The 16,228-nt window shown below is 38.8% G+C and overlaps 1 protein-coding gene across 6 annotated transcripts in view; it reads left to right on the top strand.

Moving 5' to 3' along the window:
* Positions 1 to 13,376, top strand: part of PPA2 (inorganic pyrophosphatase 2) — a 35,915-nt gene extending 22,539 nt beyond the window's left edge. For 5 of the 6 annotated variants that reach the window (XM_071555952.1, XM_071555949.1, XM_071555951.1 and 2 more), the window contains 5 exons: positions 4,100 to 4,227; positions 5,980 to 6,065; positions 7,555 to 7,624; positions 12,137 to 12,176; positions 13,195 to 13,376. In XM_071555952.1, the coding sequence (XP_071412053.1) occupies positions 4,100 to 4,227; positions 5,980 to 6,065; positions 7,555 to 7,624; positions 12,137 to 12,176; positions 13,195 to 13,223 (353 nt within the window). In that variant the 3' untranslated portion in view covers positions 13,224 to 13,376. The other variant, XM_071555950.1, reaches the window with a different exon arrangement.
* The last annotated feature ends 2,852 nt before the right edge of the window (positions 13,377 to 16,228 follow it).

Here is a 16,228-nt window from a genome sequence, read left to right as displayed (position 1 = left end):
CTTTGGACAAGAGGTTTTAACAATCCCTGAGTTGTAGCAGGCATTGTGTTTGAAGCAGCTTATGAAGAGTCTGACCCTCAAAAGGTCATTTTAACTTTTTTCAGCAAATTGGACTAATCATGTAAGCTGGATGGCATTTTGGAGGTGATTTACTGGCCTGGAATCTTAGCAGCTGCTTTTTGCTACTGCTCACTGGAAAGATGCCTGGATATTCAACAGCAGCTGATGATGTCTGCTGGCTTTGTTGCTCTGCCTTTTGCTAGTGCTGAACTGTGCTGTGTTGCCATGCTGCTTTTACAAAGTGCATCTCAAGAAAGGGTTAAGTGATCAAACCCTAAATGGCAAAACCAAAGCATATTGTATATTTTGTACCATATATTGTTACAGACCCCTTGCATGTGAGTATATTTGTATGCAGAGAAGCAGCAGAATGCCAGAAGACCTTTGTTGTGCATTTGTGTAAGCACTCAGTATAAAGACATTAATTATCTGTACTGAGGCTCCCCTCCTACCCCCTGTACAAAATACACGAAATGCCTTTATATGGAATGTAGCTGCTGCTTCCTGTAAATGTTTATAAGATGTTATTAAAAACATATGTCCTCTCTTCCCATAGACCTTGTTTAGAAAGCTTGTTGCAAGCATGTTGTTTTAGCTTTGCTTGCAAGAAGCAGCATCTGTTGTACTAAAAATGGTAGTTTTGTACAAATGCTTTTGTTGCTCTCTTTTGTGAAGCCAGATAGAAGTGGGATCTGCGTTTGCATTGGCTCACTCCCTTGACAGAGAGCAGCAGTTCTTTGTGCCAGCCTCTAGAGATTTTCCATTGAGACTAAACTGCAACCCTCAATGTGATTGTAAGCCTTGGTGCTTAAGTTTGGTGCCCAGGCAAATGAGACCTGTGTCTGTATGTCAGCGGTATAAAGAAGTAACCCCCTGGAGCCCAGTGGGTGTGCTGGCTGGTACTCGTGGCAGCCTTTCTGATCTGTCACTTTGAGCAGGGCTGGCCTGCACAAGTGCAGCTGTGTGGGCCATGTACGTGCTTGCTGCTCCCAAACCTGCCTAGCCCCTTTGGCATCAATGTGAGTATATAACCCTAAGGGTAGGTAAGCAGTCAGGGGCAGAAGAATGTGTCTTAATTATGGCAACTTTTACTGAACTGAACAGGTGGCTGTTCAGTTATGCAAGAGCTGCTGTTTTCCTTATATTTTGTACTATGTACTGACTCCACAGGAACAGGATCATTTTTTTGTTTGTTTGTTTGTTTTGTTGCATTGTTGCACTTTTTTCTGTTGCTTGACACCAACTCCCATTATAATACAGATGTTTTGGTGTCATTTTTTTCCCCAAACATTTAAGCTTAATTTGATGCTCAGTAGCTGTGCTTTATAGTTAAGAGTAGTGAAGTGAAGCATAGGGTGAAGAACAATAACTTGCAAGGAACCAAGGAAATAAAAGCAGCCAATGCCCCTCTTCTTAAGTCCTCAAAACCAGAATATTCAGCAGTCAGACAGTGCTGTAGCCTGATTCTGTTTAGTCATTTTACCTAGACAAGGTGTTTTCTGGTAAGAGAAAGTGTGAAATTCAGGGAGATGATTCTGCCCATGAAGATGGTCATCCTTGTCATATGGAGGTGATGAAAGTGTGTCCCAAAGCCTATCCTAATATTTGAGTCCTTTAAAGAAATCTAAATAAAACTATAAATAAGGGACAACAGATGGAGTAGGACCAAGTGTCAGTTAGTAGACAGTAAAACCTTTTTGATGAACAGTTTTTATGGAATAGGAGACAAGTAACCAAGTAGGGGAAATGGAGAAGCAGAGTTAGGAGAGACATTTGCTGGAACAAGAACCAGAAAAAGGAGCTGCAGTGTGAGAAAGTATGCTCGAATTTAAGTAGTGTCTGGAGAGGGAGATCTGGAGTTTGTCCACTGCTGGGAGCCAAGGAAATCGCTGCAGCAGCCTGGTTTGTTTGCCAGACTTGAGGAGATACTGTCTCTTCAACAAGTGCTGAAAATTGTGAGTTCAAACCTCACAAGGGGAGGTGGCAAGGGTTCAAGTTAAAGGAGGTTTGTTCTTTTGCTTGGAGAGAACAAGAAGATGCAATGGAGCCCTGAAATCGATTTGGATTGGAGCTGCAGTTTTATTAGTGCCCAAATGAAGCATTCTGGCTCCAACTAAGATCCCACCCTTTAATAAGTCATTCCTTCTTGGTTGGTCTTGCCCACCCATCCTAGTGAAATGCTTCTTGTGCTCTTAAACACGTATTCCAGCCAGAAGACCTGCCTCTAGCACAGCCTTATGTGCTGTTGCTTTTTTCTGGGATTCTGCCATTGCAGCTCCCTAATCTTCTACAGGCAGATGGCCAGCAGCCAAGTCCAAAATGTGTTTTACTCTGAGTCCATAAACATGTAGTCTGATCAAATGTGTGCAAAAGCAAAAATGTACATGGGGTTTTTCAAGGTTTTATGCTTTATTCTCGGAGTAGTGTGTAATGCAGTGGGATTTGGGAGTGGCATCTGTCAGTTGCTTATGAACACTGAACATACCTTCTCACATGGGTTTGGCTTCACAGTTCAGTCCACGTGTCATCTCTCCTGTTGGTCTACTGAGAATTGAATGGTCTGTAACACAAGACCTTTTCTCTGACTGCTCTCTTTAGAAATACTTTAATGTCTTTGTTCAGGTTCACAGTGAAATTTTGAAAAGACATTTAGGTGCTTCAAGATGGAAAGCACAGGACTAGGTGTCAATTCCATGGACTGAGCAACTGTGAAAATCTGGTTTTTAGGACTGGGTAGACAGAAGAGTATCTTAACAGGAATCACTGCCAACCAGGAGATGTCATTAAATGAGACATATCTATGGGAGAAGAGAGTGAAATAGCCAAGTAGTGTTGAGAGAGAAGAAGCAGGAATAAGGAAGGGAGATATGAGTGAGCGGAGTGACTTGCAAAACACTAGAGAAGATCAACACCATGGAAGGTGGCCTGAGCAGAGATGATGAAATAGCTGGAAGACAACAGCAATAAAAAGTCAGCTCCCATTTCCCTCAAAGTGACTGTAGAAGGGGAATAGACAGAAGGATTATACCAGCTACAAAGTTCTTGGCTTCTGGAAAGGACAAAATCCTTTATTGTATCAAAATCAATTAGAAAAGTATTGAAGGCTTTTTCCATGTAAACATTTAATGTGCCAAGGGGTTGATAGGACCACCCCATTGCAAGTAACAGAAGTGATGGTAGTCACAAAGGGCAGCCTGGTAAGATTTGATAGGCACAGCAGGTAAGTGTTTAAGATCACAAGCTGCATCTTTGATACAGCAGTGCAGTCTTCAAGCAGAATCACTGTGTGACTGTTTAAGCTCTCTGTACACAGTGTGGCAGAGCACAGTGTCACTGCCTCACAGGAGTGTCTCACAAATGGCATACATTCCTCTTTGTGTCCTGTTGCATCTTTGCAGATTGGAATTACAGAGGTAGAGATAAAATTGATTATCTCCGTGAGTATGCAGATACCACAGGGTGGTCAGTGAAGTTTGTGTTCAGTGCTCCTGGCACGTGTCTGCCTTTTATTGAAGGGGCTGAATTTGGAAGTTGTGTGAGCAAAGGAATGCCTTTAATACAACTTCGAGAAGTGAAGCCTGTATTTTGTTGAGTTGCTAGTTTAAAAATCCATGTGTTGACATGTGTTTTTACTAGCTCTTCTTTCATTTTTGAAAAATGGTTGTAGCCCCTGCAGCTGCTGGGGAAAAAAATATCTTGGTGAATAATCTAAATATTGTAAGAGATACCTACTGAGATGAAGTGCTATAAATATGGAATTTTCTTTTTCTCCTGCCACAAATATGGTCCTTTTATTCATTGTCCCTTTGGGTCTTAATTAATGAATGGCAGGAGGCAACTGGTTTACCTACTTAGTATGGTTGTGAAATCATAAGATATTCAACTATGGGCAGCTAATGTAACAAAGTGAACTTTCACACTCAGTGGAAGTGCTCAGTGAAATGAAATTGCTTGCAGATCCTTTAGGAAATTTTAAAAAATGATTATTAGAAAACCTGGGAATAAAAATGATCAGTTTTTTTTTCTTTTTAACCTGCAGATATTGATGACGTCAAGAAGCACAAACCGGGTTACCTTGAGGCCACAGTTGACTGGTTCCAATTATATAAAGTCCCTGATGATAAACCGAAAAATCATTTTGCATTTAATGGAGAATTTAAAGACAAGGTGAAGATAATGCAAAATTAAAGATGCATCATTCTGTCATGTGGCCTCTATAATACATCCCAGAATTTTTGGAATTGTAAAGGAGGAGGTTTAATAAAAAGAATTTTGATGTGAGGGACTTTGAATACCATTTATTGGACTAGAATTAAGTAATGTTTGCTGCCCTTCATTTTACTCAGGCAAAATGCATAAATCATTAAAGGAAGTCTGCAGAAAAATATTCAGTCCTAATCCTGATGAGACTTACACACACATCTGTGTATTTGTAGGTGTTTTTCAAAGCATTTTCATTTTCCCTGTCACGATAATAAACAGATTGTCTTTTCAGGTGTTTTTTCAGTCCTGTTTGATAATCTGACTTTTTTTAAGCCTATGTAGACAATGGGTTGCAGGTTTTTTCATATTAGGTGTTTTGTCAAGCTACACTTTTTCATGGTAATTCTGTGTAAAAACATTTGAACTGTTTGGCTTGAAGGCTGAAAAAATATTTTACCTTTTTTTTTTTTTTTTAGAAAAAATGAATGACTTTTAAAACTACCTACACTTAAAATGGCCCATGTTTGTAAGGAGAGTGGACCAGGGAATAGACCTTGTTGAAGAAAATACATGTGTTTTTCCAGAGGATGTAATTTGAGTAAAATTGCTTTGCAACTTTTGTGTATTACACACTCTCTGTAGATTATTCTTTGCAAAGAATCACAGGTTTCTAATGAATGATGTCCATGTGTCAGTTCACCTTTCAGGGTGCTATCAAAGTTAGGTAATGTCTTCTAACCAGCACAGGCAACTTTACATGTTTGGTCTGGTTGAAGAGATGCCCTGACTCCCTTCTGCACTAAAACTGTCTTAAATCAATCAAGTTTGGAGTTGTAAAGTTTCATAACCTGATCTCTCCTTTGTTCTCCCAGAAACTGCTCTTAGGGATTTTCCTGCTTTGTAAAGCAGAGTGTTGCTCTGTGGCAACAGGTGAAGGGCAGTATCTCTGTCAGGCCGTTGGAGTTCGGCCTGGAGGCACTAAATGCCCTGAGATAGCTGGTTTGGAGCACTTCAATAATTCTCAAGCATTTCTAGAGACCCAGGATGTGGCCATGGGGCTGTGACTGCTCCAGCAGCGATGGTGAAGTTCACAATGTTCCAGTGGCACTTGTCCAAGTCACTCCTTGTTCGGAAATGTGAATGTTCTATTGGCAGCTTTTTTGCAGGCCAGTCTAGCTGTCATCATCTAGACACTGAGGGCTCATTTTTTTCAAGCTTACTTTTGTTTCAAACAAACAAACTGTTAAGCAGCTGACATGTTATGTTCTTGCAAATGCTTAACAATACGATTGGGCAATTAATGAAGTAAACAAATTTTGTCACTGGAGAGAAAAGCCTGACTCTGCCCCTGATGCACACGGGTAACAGAGGAGTCAGAGCTCACACACTTTGTCCCATTTAGGGCCTGGTACAGCATTCTCCAGTGGCAGGGCTCTGCTTAACATCTAGTGCTGATTTCATTTCTCTCATGCCACATTCCTGTTTTCTGGCTGTGAACGGAGGGAAGTCCTGAATGTGTTGTCAGTGTATTTGACAGACAGTGAAGTTTGTTTCTTTTCATAAAAAGGGTGTTATATTCTTCAGAAATTTAATGAGGCCTCAAAGGAGGCCCCTTAAAATAATCCATGAAATAGTGTGTTTTAATAAACTAGTTCTGTGACTTTTTTCCTGTTTAATAACATTTTAATTCTTAAAACTTTCTTTGATGTAAACTAGGATTTTGCTGTTGAAATTATCAAATCTACCCATGAACACTGGAAGGCTTTGCTTCATAAAAAAACTGATGGAGGTACTATTAACCGGTGAGTACCCAGTCGTGTCTCTTGCTCTTTGTATTGTGCTAGTGCTGGTGTTGTTCAGCATGTTGCAGCTGTCCATGAACTCCTTAGATTTTTTTTTCGTTTGAGGTAACAGGAATACTCTGTGTGTGATTGATAATTAATTGATAATAGAGCATGATTGTTTAATTGTATGATGATGATACACTGGTAAGTGGCATTACATAAAAGTGGCATACATTACTTCAGCTTTTGAGAAATGGCCCCAGAGTGTTTGTTTAGGATCATTTTGGAAGAATCGTGGTATCCTGTACCAGTCCTCTTGTCACTGTTTATTCTATCCTTCATTGCTCTGTTGCAGAATTCTTTGGCAGCTTAGCATTCCATATTTTTTAGTTGCTCTCTGGAATGAGAGAACCCAAGTATTGTTCTTCACTAGCCTTTGGCCTGGTCTGAATTAAAACAGGCTGTATTAAGCTCTCTGGACTGGTTTGCATTGGCAGTTCTGGCACTAGAGGCCCTGAATTGCAGGGGTGGTGCTTTCCAAGGACCATAGATTGTCATTAACAAAACCAGAGGGCTGTGGGAAAAGCTGTTCTGAGGTTGTTACTGTTGTCTTCTGGTTTGCAAAAATGTGACTTTCTCTGTCCTTTATGGAGCTGATTGATTGTCCAGCAATTGCCCAGCACCTTAGCAGTTATACAGGTTAGTAATTTTACTTTTGCTTGGCAAGAGTACTGTAGGGTAATATTCAAATTTTGGTCTTTATCTTTTAAAAGGCACTTTGAGCTTCATGTTGATGAAATAAAAAAATTGAAGTTGCACTCTTACTTTGAGGAATTGAAGTTCTTGCAGTTGATTCTGTAGGACCTTAAAAACTCATGATCAAACTCACTTTCTGTGTGAAAGGGTATAGATTCACAGGGAAACATTTCTGCAAAGGATTTGGTCCCAAAGTTTTTCTGCTCTCTGAAAGTACTACAGGTATCTGCTGCTTAGTGTGGGAGCAGAATTTTGGCCTGCTTTTCCTTCTTGTTAGATACTGCAGGTAAGTTAGTGAAGTAACATGCTGTTACTTCTGTGACCTGCCACAGAATCTGGACATCCTTGAAGTCACAAGAGGTGAGGGCGATACTCACATCATCTGTATTAGCCATCTGGGTGTTTTCAACTCCCTCAAGAAGTCCCAGTTTATCTCTGCTGACTCTTCTGGGGGATTTAGTTTCTATTCTGGTCCTCTGAACTGTACCCAGGTTAGTAGCCAGAAGCACTGAGAGCGGGAACTGCTTGCATTAATACAGAGCACAGAGCGTAGAAACTCCCTCAGACCCAAAGGAACAACAAACGCTTCCACACGCCTGTTCCTTCCAGAGTTACTAGTTACTTGGTGTTTTTGACTTCCTCATTTCTTGCAGATACGCATTTCTGAGCTCTGTTTTTTTCCATAGGTGCTTAATTGTGTGTGGCTCTTTTCCACTGACTGATAAAGCAGGTTTTTGATTTCATTTTTCAGCACAAATGTTCTGGTGAGTGGCAGCCCATTTTGTTGCACTGAGGAGGATGCCCGATCGATTGTGCAGTCGGTAAGGAAATTTACTTCACCCCCCCCTTTTTTTTTTTGTAAATGTTAATATGAAACAAAGATTCAGAGCTCCAAAACTGAAATGAAGTAGGTAAATTGAAATGGTCCTTAAGCAAAAATTTAAGGCATAAAGTAAAAGGAAGAGCACAAAGGTTGTGGGGGAAAGTAAGCATTGTGATGTAAAACTTTCATTGCAGTGTTCCAGTTGTGCTTTCTGGCAGGTTCATTACTGTTCTGGTGGAGGTGTTTTGTTTTGTTTTGTTCTATTTTTTTTCTCCTTCTTCAGTGCTGTTTCTTCTGAGCCTGAAGAGCAAGATGGACTGCTATTTGTATCTAGCCTGCTGTCTTCTCTGTCTCCCCTGTTGCCATGAGTTACCACCCAGTGTTAGAACTCATTGACTAGCTGACTGTAGTCCCTAATCACTCAACAGACCCTTTGTCTACTTGTATAATTAAATTCAAAGCACTAAGAGAAGGGGGCTGCTTTTTGAATGTTTCTTAAAGAATGCCTGTCATATTCTGAAAATTAACATAAAATTAAAACACACGGGTTTCCTGTTCAGGCAAGAAGAATGTCCTGCAGGTCTAATGCTTTCATGTGCAAATGTTAGTGCAGGAGATTTTTTTCCATTTCAAAATATGGTAGTTTGGATGGCAGAAATTAAGCAAGGTTACCAGAAATTGCATGGTGAAAAGTGCCCCCAGGTATTAGTTTTTCTTTTTTAACATAGCTGTGACTGAGCGTGTGCTCGTGACCATGTGAGCGCAGCAGGTATCTTTGCACGTATGTATGGTTGCCAGGGCACCCAGTGTTTTGCCTCAATAGTCACAGTAATTATGCAAGTTCAGGTGTCAAAAGACTTGCCATCCACTGTCTGTGCAGTTAACATTGCAACAGCATTTCTTGTAAAAATGTGTTGTCCTGGGTGCTGTTTCGTCACAAGTAAATAAGACAATTGTAAAGGAAAGTTGGTTTAAGTCATAAGGAAGTATGAAACCAAACTTATTGAGGGCTCTTGCTTTCAGCTTTTCTTTAAAAGTACCTCTATGGTTGCATTTATGAATGTTGATTAATGGGACTGTAAGTTTTAAATGAAAGAAAAACTCATTTTGGAATTCAGATATGATTTTAGAGGTGTCATTCACAGCTATAAGCAAATATTTACCTCTGCACTTTGAAATTTACAATAATGCTTAGGGAGTCTTCAAATGCAGCTAAAATTTCAAGTCCAAACATATTTGAATGGTGACAAATATGCAAATTTCCTTTTGCATTCTCAGCTCTTTGTCCTTTGAAGCGTGTAGGGTAAATAATTATTAAATCATCAGTATGCCTTATTTTGTCTCTTAATAACAAATCAATTTTTTTCCTGTTTTTGGGGGAAAGGAGAAAATTAGTAAAACCAGTTCATAAAATAGGTACCTTGTATCAATCTTTAATGCCTTTTATTATGAAAACTTGCCCTCTTATCAAGTAGTGTCACTTCCTGACATTTTTGTGCCTCACATTTTTTTCTTTGAGTGATAATATTTTTGTGAAGTTGTCTCCACATACTCCATTGCATCATTCTGTTTTGGTTCAGTCTAAGTATTTCAATGATGTCAATGTAGGGTACTGTCTCTTAGTACTTTCCAGACAGGGAACATATGGAATACTCTACTAACTACTGTTCATGCTGCACGCAATGGCCAATCTACGATAACTAAAAAAAGTCAAATGGCCTTCAAATAAGAATAGTGGACAGTTGAACTTAAATATAAGCAGAGAGGCTGACTTGCACATTTTAAGCAGGTATCTTTTTGTCTCGTACACTACAGTGCATGCTTTCGTTGTCAGACATTCATCTCACGCTGAAGTGAAAGTACGTGAGCGTTGGCTGCAGAATTTTAATGGCTGTGGTGATTTTAAATGAGGACTGCCTGTGTCCGTCTGCAGGGGGCTTTGTTTGCATTTTTTGTTGTTTTTTTATGTAAAGTAAAAGCAGATACATTTCCTTCTAATTTATATCCATCTATTAACTCCTGGACTAAAACAAAATAATGAAAGCTAAGGAAGAGATTTTACATGACACTACAGTGAAAAAATGTATTTCAGCTACTGCATAACCTCTGAAGTACTTGTGCAGTGAGAGCTGGTTCTCTGCAACTCTGTTTCCAGAGTCAGACTCCAATTGCGGCATTTTGAGTGGGTGATAATTGGCTTTACAGATACATTGAGTTCTCAAAAAAACCCCAAACAAAACAAAAAAAAAAAAAACCTGAATGAAGACACCAAAACCCCAAAGGCAACACTCAGTATTATTATGGAACTGTTTTCATGGTAAGCAGGAGACCTATAACTAAGAACTAACTGGAAATTCCTTATCAAATGCTTACCAACTTCTGCACTAATCAGAATTTCATAGAGGTTTTGGTGGGGTAATTCCCAAGATAGTCCAGTTGATCTCAGAATTATTTGACTCTTCATTGTTTTACTGCTAGGGGACTAGAATGGCTTGTCTACATCGGGGAATTTCCATTCCACTGAGTTAGTTTCTGGGTAATAGGCATGTGTACTGGTGACAGACTAGGAATGATTCCACAGCAGGGAAGTTGCCATGTCCAGTCAGTCCCAAAGAGGTAGAAGATAATCTGTGCTTGTAAGAACACATACTGATCACTGGAACCAGCCAAAATTGCACCAGACCCCTACAACTACAAACCTAGTTGAATTTTAGCACTGCGTGCTTCTGAACGTTGTTTTGTCTCTTTCTCAGCTCCAGTGTCAGTATATGTTGAAATAACCCAGGAAGAATAAATCTTTGTAGATGAATGTGTTAGTGCTAAGATATACTGTTTATTTCAGGCTTTTAAGTGTTGTCATCTGTATAACTGACCAGGAGTGCCAAACCTTTGTTTAACATTAATCCTGAGAACTGCTCGCTCTGTGAAGAAGCTGTTGAGGACTTTGCAAGCTGTAAAATCTCCAAGATAATCTATATATAGTTAGCAGAGCAGTGTTTCTCAGATAATTCTTCCCTTATAATACTGGAAAGTGAACTAGGAAAGTTTTGCTAGATGTTGTCTCTTTTGATAAAATGCAGAACAGTGTTTAACAAGGGAAAATACTTGACTTTTCTTGATAATTTAAAAAATCTCCAAACAGATTTGAACCTGTATATTTACTAATGTGTTTTGAATAATTCAACTCTAAGTAGAAAAGTTTTTTTATTGCCTTTCTGCCTGCATGCTTTCTGTGAGGACTTTTCCATTTGGGACTTAATAGACACAGAATTTTCTGTACAGTTTTCAGTTGTGAAACAAAAGATTGGTGGGATTTTTAGCCTGGGGTTTATCTTATTTATTTTTTGTTTGTTTGTTTTTAAACGGTGTTCTAGTTGAAAATGTGTAGTGAAAAGCCTCCTGGTTCAGTGGGATGAGGTTTTGATCTGGTCCTGGAAGCAAGATCATAGAATCATAGAATTGATTGGGTTGGAAAAGACCTCCGAGATCATAGAGTCCAACCCTTGGATGCTGAGTCCTTATCTCAGACTTTCTGAGTCATTATCCCAGAGGTGGCAGGCACTTGCTTATACATGGTGACCATTGGTTCTTCCTGCCTTACACAAGATAAAGCTTGGGTTTTGCTGGAAAGAGTGGGGCCAGTCTGGTGATACGACCTGGAAGACCTGGATTATGTTTGTTGTACTGGTACATGCTTTCAGACCAGTCACATAACCCTCCTGTGCAGGTAATTACCCTGGGCAGAGTGGGAAGAATCTGCTTCTCCCTTCCCTCCTCACAAGCTTCAATGAGCTCCTCAGTGTGTAGAGCACTGTGCCTGCTGCGGCTTGTGGGGGAATGGCACCTCAGTGCAGCTCAGTCCGAGTGCTGTGCTGTGCTAAGGGAGGGCCACGAGGCACACTGCTTCCAGACACTGTGAAAACTGGCTTTCATTTTATGCTTTAACTTCCAGGACAAGACCTGCTGTGTAATACGGTGATTGAATAGTAGCACATCCAGCTTTGAAATGTCAGACTTAAAACAAACTGCCACTTTCCACAGAACTGAATCCTGCTCTGTCAAAATATAACTGTAAAAGAGTGTCATCACACATTTACTTTAAATTGTTTTCATACATGTAATGTAAATTGTGTGTCTGTATATATATTTGCATGCATATCTTGTACTGAAACATGTAATAAATGGAAAGGCATTTTTACTCTGTGTGTATAATAGAAATCCTGGTACCCTCAAAGATGTAGTAGGTGAATCCCCTTTACATTCGGTAAGATGTTAATCTATCACTAATTACTTGTGTGCTTGTCTTGTCATTTATGAGCAACAAGAAATTTGTACAGTGGGGATGAGAAATCTGTAAGGTAGAATATTGTCCTGTGGGGGCAACAGAAAGTCCTGGCTTTGTTAATTTCTCTTGACTTGAGCAGTAAAATAGCTTGGAGTTTGGGAGCTACCTGTGAAACCTTAACTAAATACTAAAACTTTGGCTTCGTTTTGGCTGTTTTTTTTTTAGGCACCAATGCATGTGAGTGGAGATGCTGTTTCCCCAGAAGGTACCTTTTTTTCCCAGATGCCATACTGTTTCTCTTACCTGCTTGCTTTAAAAATTGACGTAATAACTGTCTTGTTGAAAAAGGTGGTTTTGTGTATATTAAAATTGTAATGGTATGTCCTGTCATACCATATTGCCTTTCCCTTGTAAAATAGAATATGAACAGAAATTCATGGGTGGTTTGTGGGAGTGAAAGTGTAGTCCACATAAAAAGATGAGAAGACAAAATTTTTCTGTCACTGATTATGCAAGGCAAATGTATGACATGTTTCCTTTTTAAAGTCAAGGAGATAGGTTGCTTTGCTTTAGTTTTTGTCATACCTCACAGTCACTAACTAATAAAATTAACAGCTCCTTTTCCCAAAATTGACATAACCATACTTAATTTGCAAGTGTAAGTTCTAAAGACAAAATTTTATCTTTTCACAGTTACAACTGTTTTTCTTTTTAACAGAACATGTGTTTTTTCTTTAGGAAATAAGAATGCATCCTATATTTTCATTTTTCAGTATTTTAAAATTTTTTTTCTACTGGCAGGAACTATAGAGAGGACATGTGTTGCTTTTGAGATGGAGGGAATTATGAAAACACTAACTCAAACTTAGTCATGAGCTGAGTTCCAGATGTTTGCAAAGTAACATCTGTCTAGTCCATGTCATGGGAAAGCAAGTTGCATTCCATTTGCCTTGGTATGGCATGTGAGTAAATAGCATTTATTTACCAAAGTATTCCATCTCAGACCTCTGACAGACAACTGAACATAATCTGCCCGGTCTTTCATGTTTTCCAGGAATGGTTGTAACTTGTTGCAGGATGGTTTCAGGCAACTAACTGTTAAAGTGAACAGATACTATTTTGGGGCTGTGCTTTGCCCAGGCTGGGAATACAGCTCACCCAGAAGGATCATTATGGGAGAGGGGGTAGCTGAAAGGGCAGAATGTTGCTTTTTCACGTGTTTGCGTATGGCTGGTTGTATATAACTCATGTCACTCTTGATGTATTTTTTTTGTTTGTTTTAGTTGATTACTGGTACTTTTGTCCCAAGTGATCGTCAAAGTCTTCTGAAGGTGCATCATCAAATCTTAAAGTCATCCCTTTCTTTGAAGACAGGCAAGAGCACTAATTGTTGGATTCCTGTTGAAACAACTTTTCAACTTGTGTAAACCTCTTATGTAAATAAACACTGCCATGATAATATGAATGTTTCCTTTCTATGTCTGTCTCTGTGCAGGGTGGAGCAGAGGGAAGAGGAGGGCTTGCTTGCTTGTTTGTTTCTGAATCTCAGAACTCCAGAACTGCTTGTATCCACTCAAGAAGTGTGGTATTGAATGAGATGAGAGATAATCTGGCTTCAACCTTGTTCTCCAGATTTTTGAATAATCCAGACACTGGGTGCATAGGAGAGTGTTACATCTCAGGACTTTTCTGACAACCCTAACTTTAATCCATTTCAAGTAGACAGTAATCTTTATGTAATAGGATTAGCACTTTATCATGTTCTTTGATAGGTGACTGTTTCTTGAGTTGTATTTACTTTTTTGCCCAGTTGCCTCTGCATGCTTCATAGAGTTATGAACAGAGCATACAACATCACTCCAAAGATTAATTGAACTAGGAAGAGCTAAACCAGAACAATTGAAGTGAGGATGCACGTGTGCTTTCTGGTCTACATCCTGTTTTGATAACTTCTGTGTTTCATTACACAGGAAGGATTTTCCTTGTGGAAAGCTTCCATTTTTAGAATTGTGTATGCTTTTGATAGTTATTCATTCAATGAGACAAGATTAATAAAATGTACAGAACTGAGCTTTGTACTTTCATGGTAAAAATATTACCGTTTTTTCCTACTACAGGACTATATCTGACCTGTCTGTACCACAGTGTTCATTAAAGACAAAAAAAGCCAGCTGTTAAGTAGAGAGGAAATGATAATATAGACAGACAGCTTTATCCAGCTTGTTACTGAGACCAAAGGTGAGCATTGTCTGCTTTGTATGATGACGGAAACAAAAGGTTAGCACTGCTGATAGAGGGTGGAAATGGAGGATAAAGAACCGAAAAAGTTAGGCTCTGGCTTGCCATGGAGTACTAACTTTTCTTGTACAAATAGTAAGTTTTTAGTAGGAAAGCTTTCATCTCTGGAAATGTTTCTTTGATTTTAGGATATGATTTCCCTGGTGTAGACTCCCCTAGTGTACTGTTTAGTTTATAAGTGCTGGTCACCTCAGAGATCTCAGTCTGGGCCTCAGCACCTGGGAGTAATCAATTTCTCCCATCTGCACAGAGCTTTGTATTTACACACAAGAGTTTAGGTGTGGTATGAAAAATGCAACATAAACCTCAGATAATAAGGACTGCTTTATTTTTTTGTAGTCTAGATATGTTGCCTCCAACATACATTTACAGTACTGATTTCCTGTACTTTATTTTATACTTTAGAATTCTGTATGTGTGCAACATTATACCTACAGTTCTTCTTAAATAGAGTAAATGTTTCTTGAGTGCCTTGTGTTCACATGCAGCCTCTCAGGATGAGTTTCCTCTGGTTAGAGGTGAGCTTTTGTAGCTTGCAGAACAGCTGCTGCATTTGCCTGTGTGGTAATACAGCTAGGAGGTGTACTGCTTTGTAAAGTGCATAAGGACAGCTGGACAACGAAGGGCACTGTGTAAAATCAAATTATCTTCCCTATACAGTGGTCACTGCTGTCCTTTTTTTAAGTTTAATTTTTTTTAAGACATATAATAAAAAATTGTACCCATATGAAAACCAAGTATTGATTACCAATGTACCCATGCTGAACTGTCAATGGTAGGTCAGAAGTTCCTTCATTTTTACTTCAAATAATTTTAGCACTGGTTTTTAATATCTTAAGTTTATTCTGGAATGTGGTTGTGAATTTAGAAGAAAAAGTAGATTTCTAGATCAGGTTGGAATTTGTGCAAGAAAATAAGAAATAGTGCTTGGGAAAGCTGAAAATTGAAGTGATTGGAAATGCCTAATACTACCCTAAATTTGAAAATGTTAAAATATTTCCTACATGCTGTGTATGTAAACAGATACCTGTCATGCTGAAAGTAGTCTGAAGGTAAGTGTTTATGTACCTTTTCTGAAGGTCTTTCCCAAGTGGGATATAAAGATGTGCTGTTACACATAGCCTTGCCACTGCAATGTACTAAATAGTACTGATGTGGATCTCAGAAATTCAGCCTAATGAAATAGCTGTGCAGAGAATGTCTGCTTATAAGAGGATTAAAGGCATGGGACAGAGACGAGTATTGTTTTTCTGGTCTCCTCAGAAAAGTCCATGCAATAAACACATTATTTATTTTGGCTTTTTTCACAGGCTGCGTTTATTTTTTTGGATATATATATGTTTGTATTTATATGCCTACATTGTTGTATTTACAACTGGTTTCATTGTAGCAGGAAGCTAGGTGTAGCAGTTTCCCCTTCTCAATAGTTCTATGAAGACAACTTTTTCTTATCTGAGAGTAATACTGTCTGTAAATGAGGACATGGAGAGAAACAGAATTTTTTCCTCCAGGAAATATATCCATTTTAACTGTATTTTTTCTGTGTTGAACCTATAATACACATATGTACATATTTCCTTCAAGGATAACTTTTCTTATTACTTTACTGTTTTTGTGTGCTTTGGACAGAAAAGAGAGGTTACCTTTTTTCCTTTCACTATTATGACAGTGAAGATTCTTTTTACTTATGTAAATCATTAGCTGCTGCTCAAAATAACACCTTTTACTGGCATGGAGTCCACACATCAATCCCTTCAGTGGAAAGTGGAGTTTAAGTTTTACTTATGTGGAAATAATATTCATTATTCCTTAAAGTGTGAAAATAAAAGGACTGTGATAATAGTATGATACTGTCCCTGTGAAGATGTTACTTCCATGCTGTTAGTAACAATGGACATCTCTGAAAACTCCCAGAAGAACAGAAGGTAATTCTGGAGTATGTTTGGGAGAATTGTTCATAGATGTTATGCCTCACCATAACTTGTCTGCGTTTACCACTTGTATTTGAAAGCTGTAGCA

The sequence above is a fragment of the Pithys albifrons genome, chromosome 5, assembly GCF_047495875.1.
Source record: "Pithys albifrons albifrons isolate INPA30051 chromosome 5, PitAlb_v1, whole genome shotgun sequence".
In the NCBI taxonomy this organism is placed as follows: Eukaryota; Metazoa; Chordata; class Aves; order Passeriformes; family Thamnophilidae; genus Pithys; species Pithys albifrons.
Note: the sequence above shows the minus strand (reverse complement) of the source record. Positions and strands in the feature narration are given on the sequence as shown.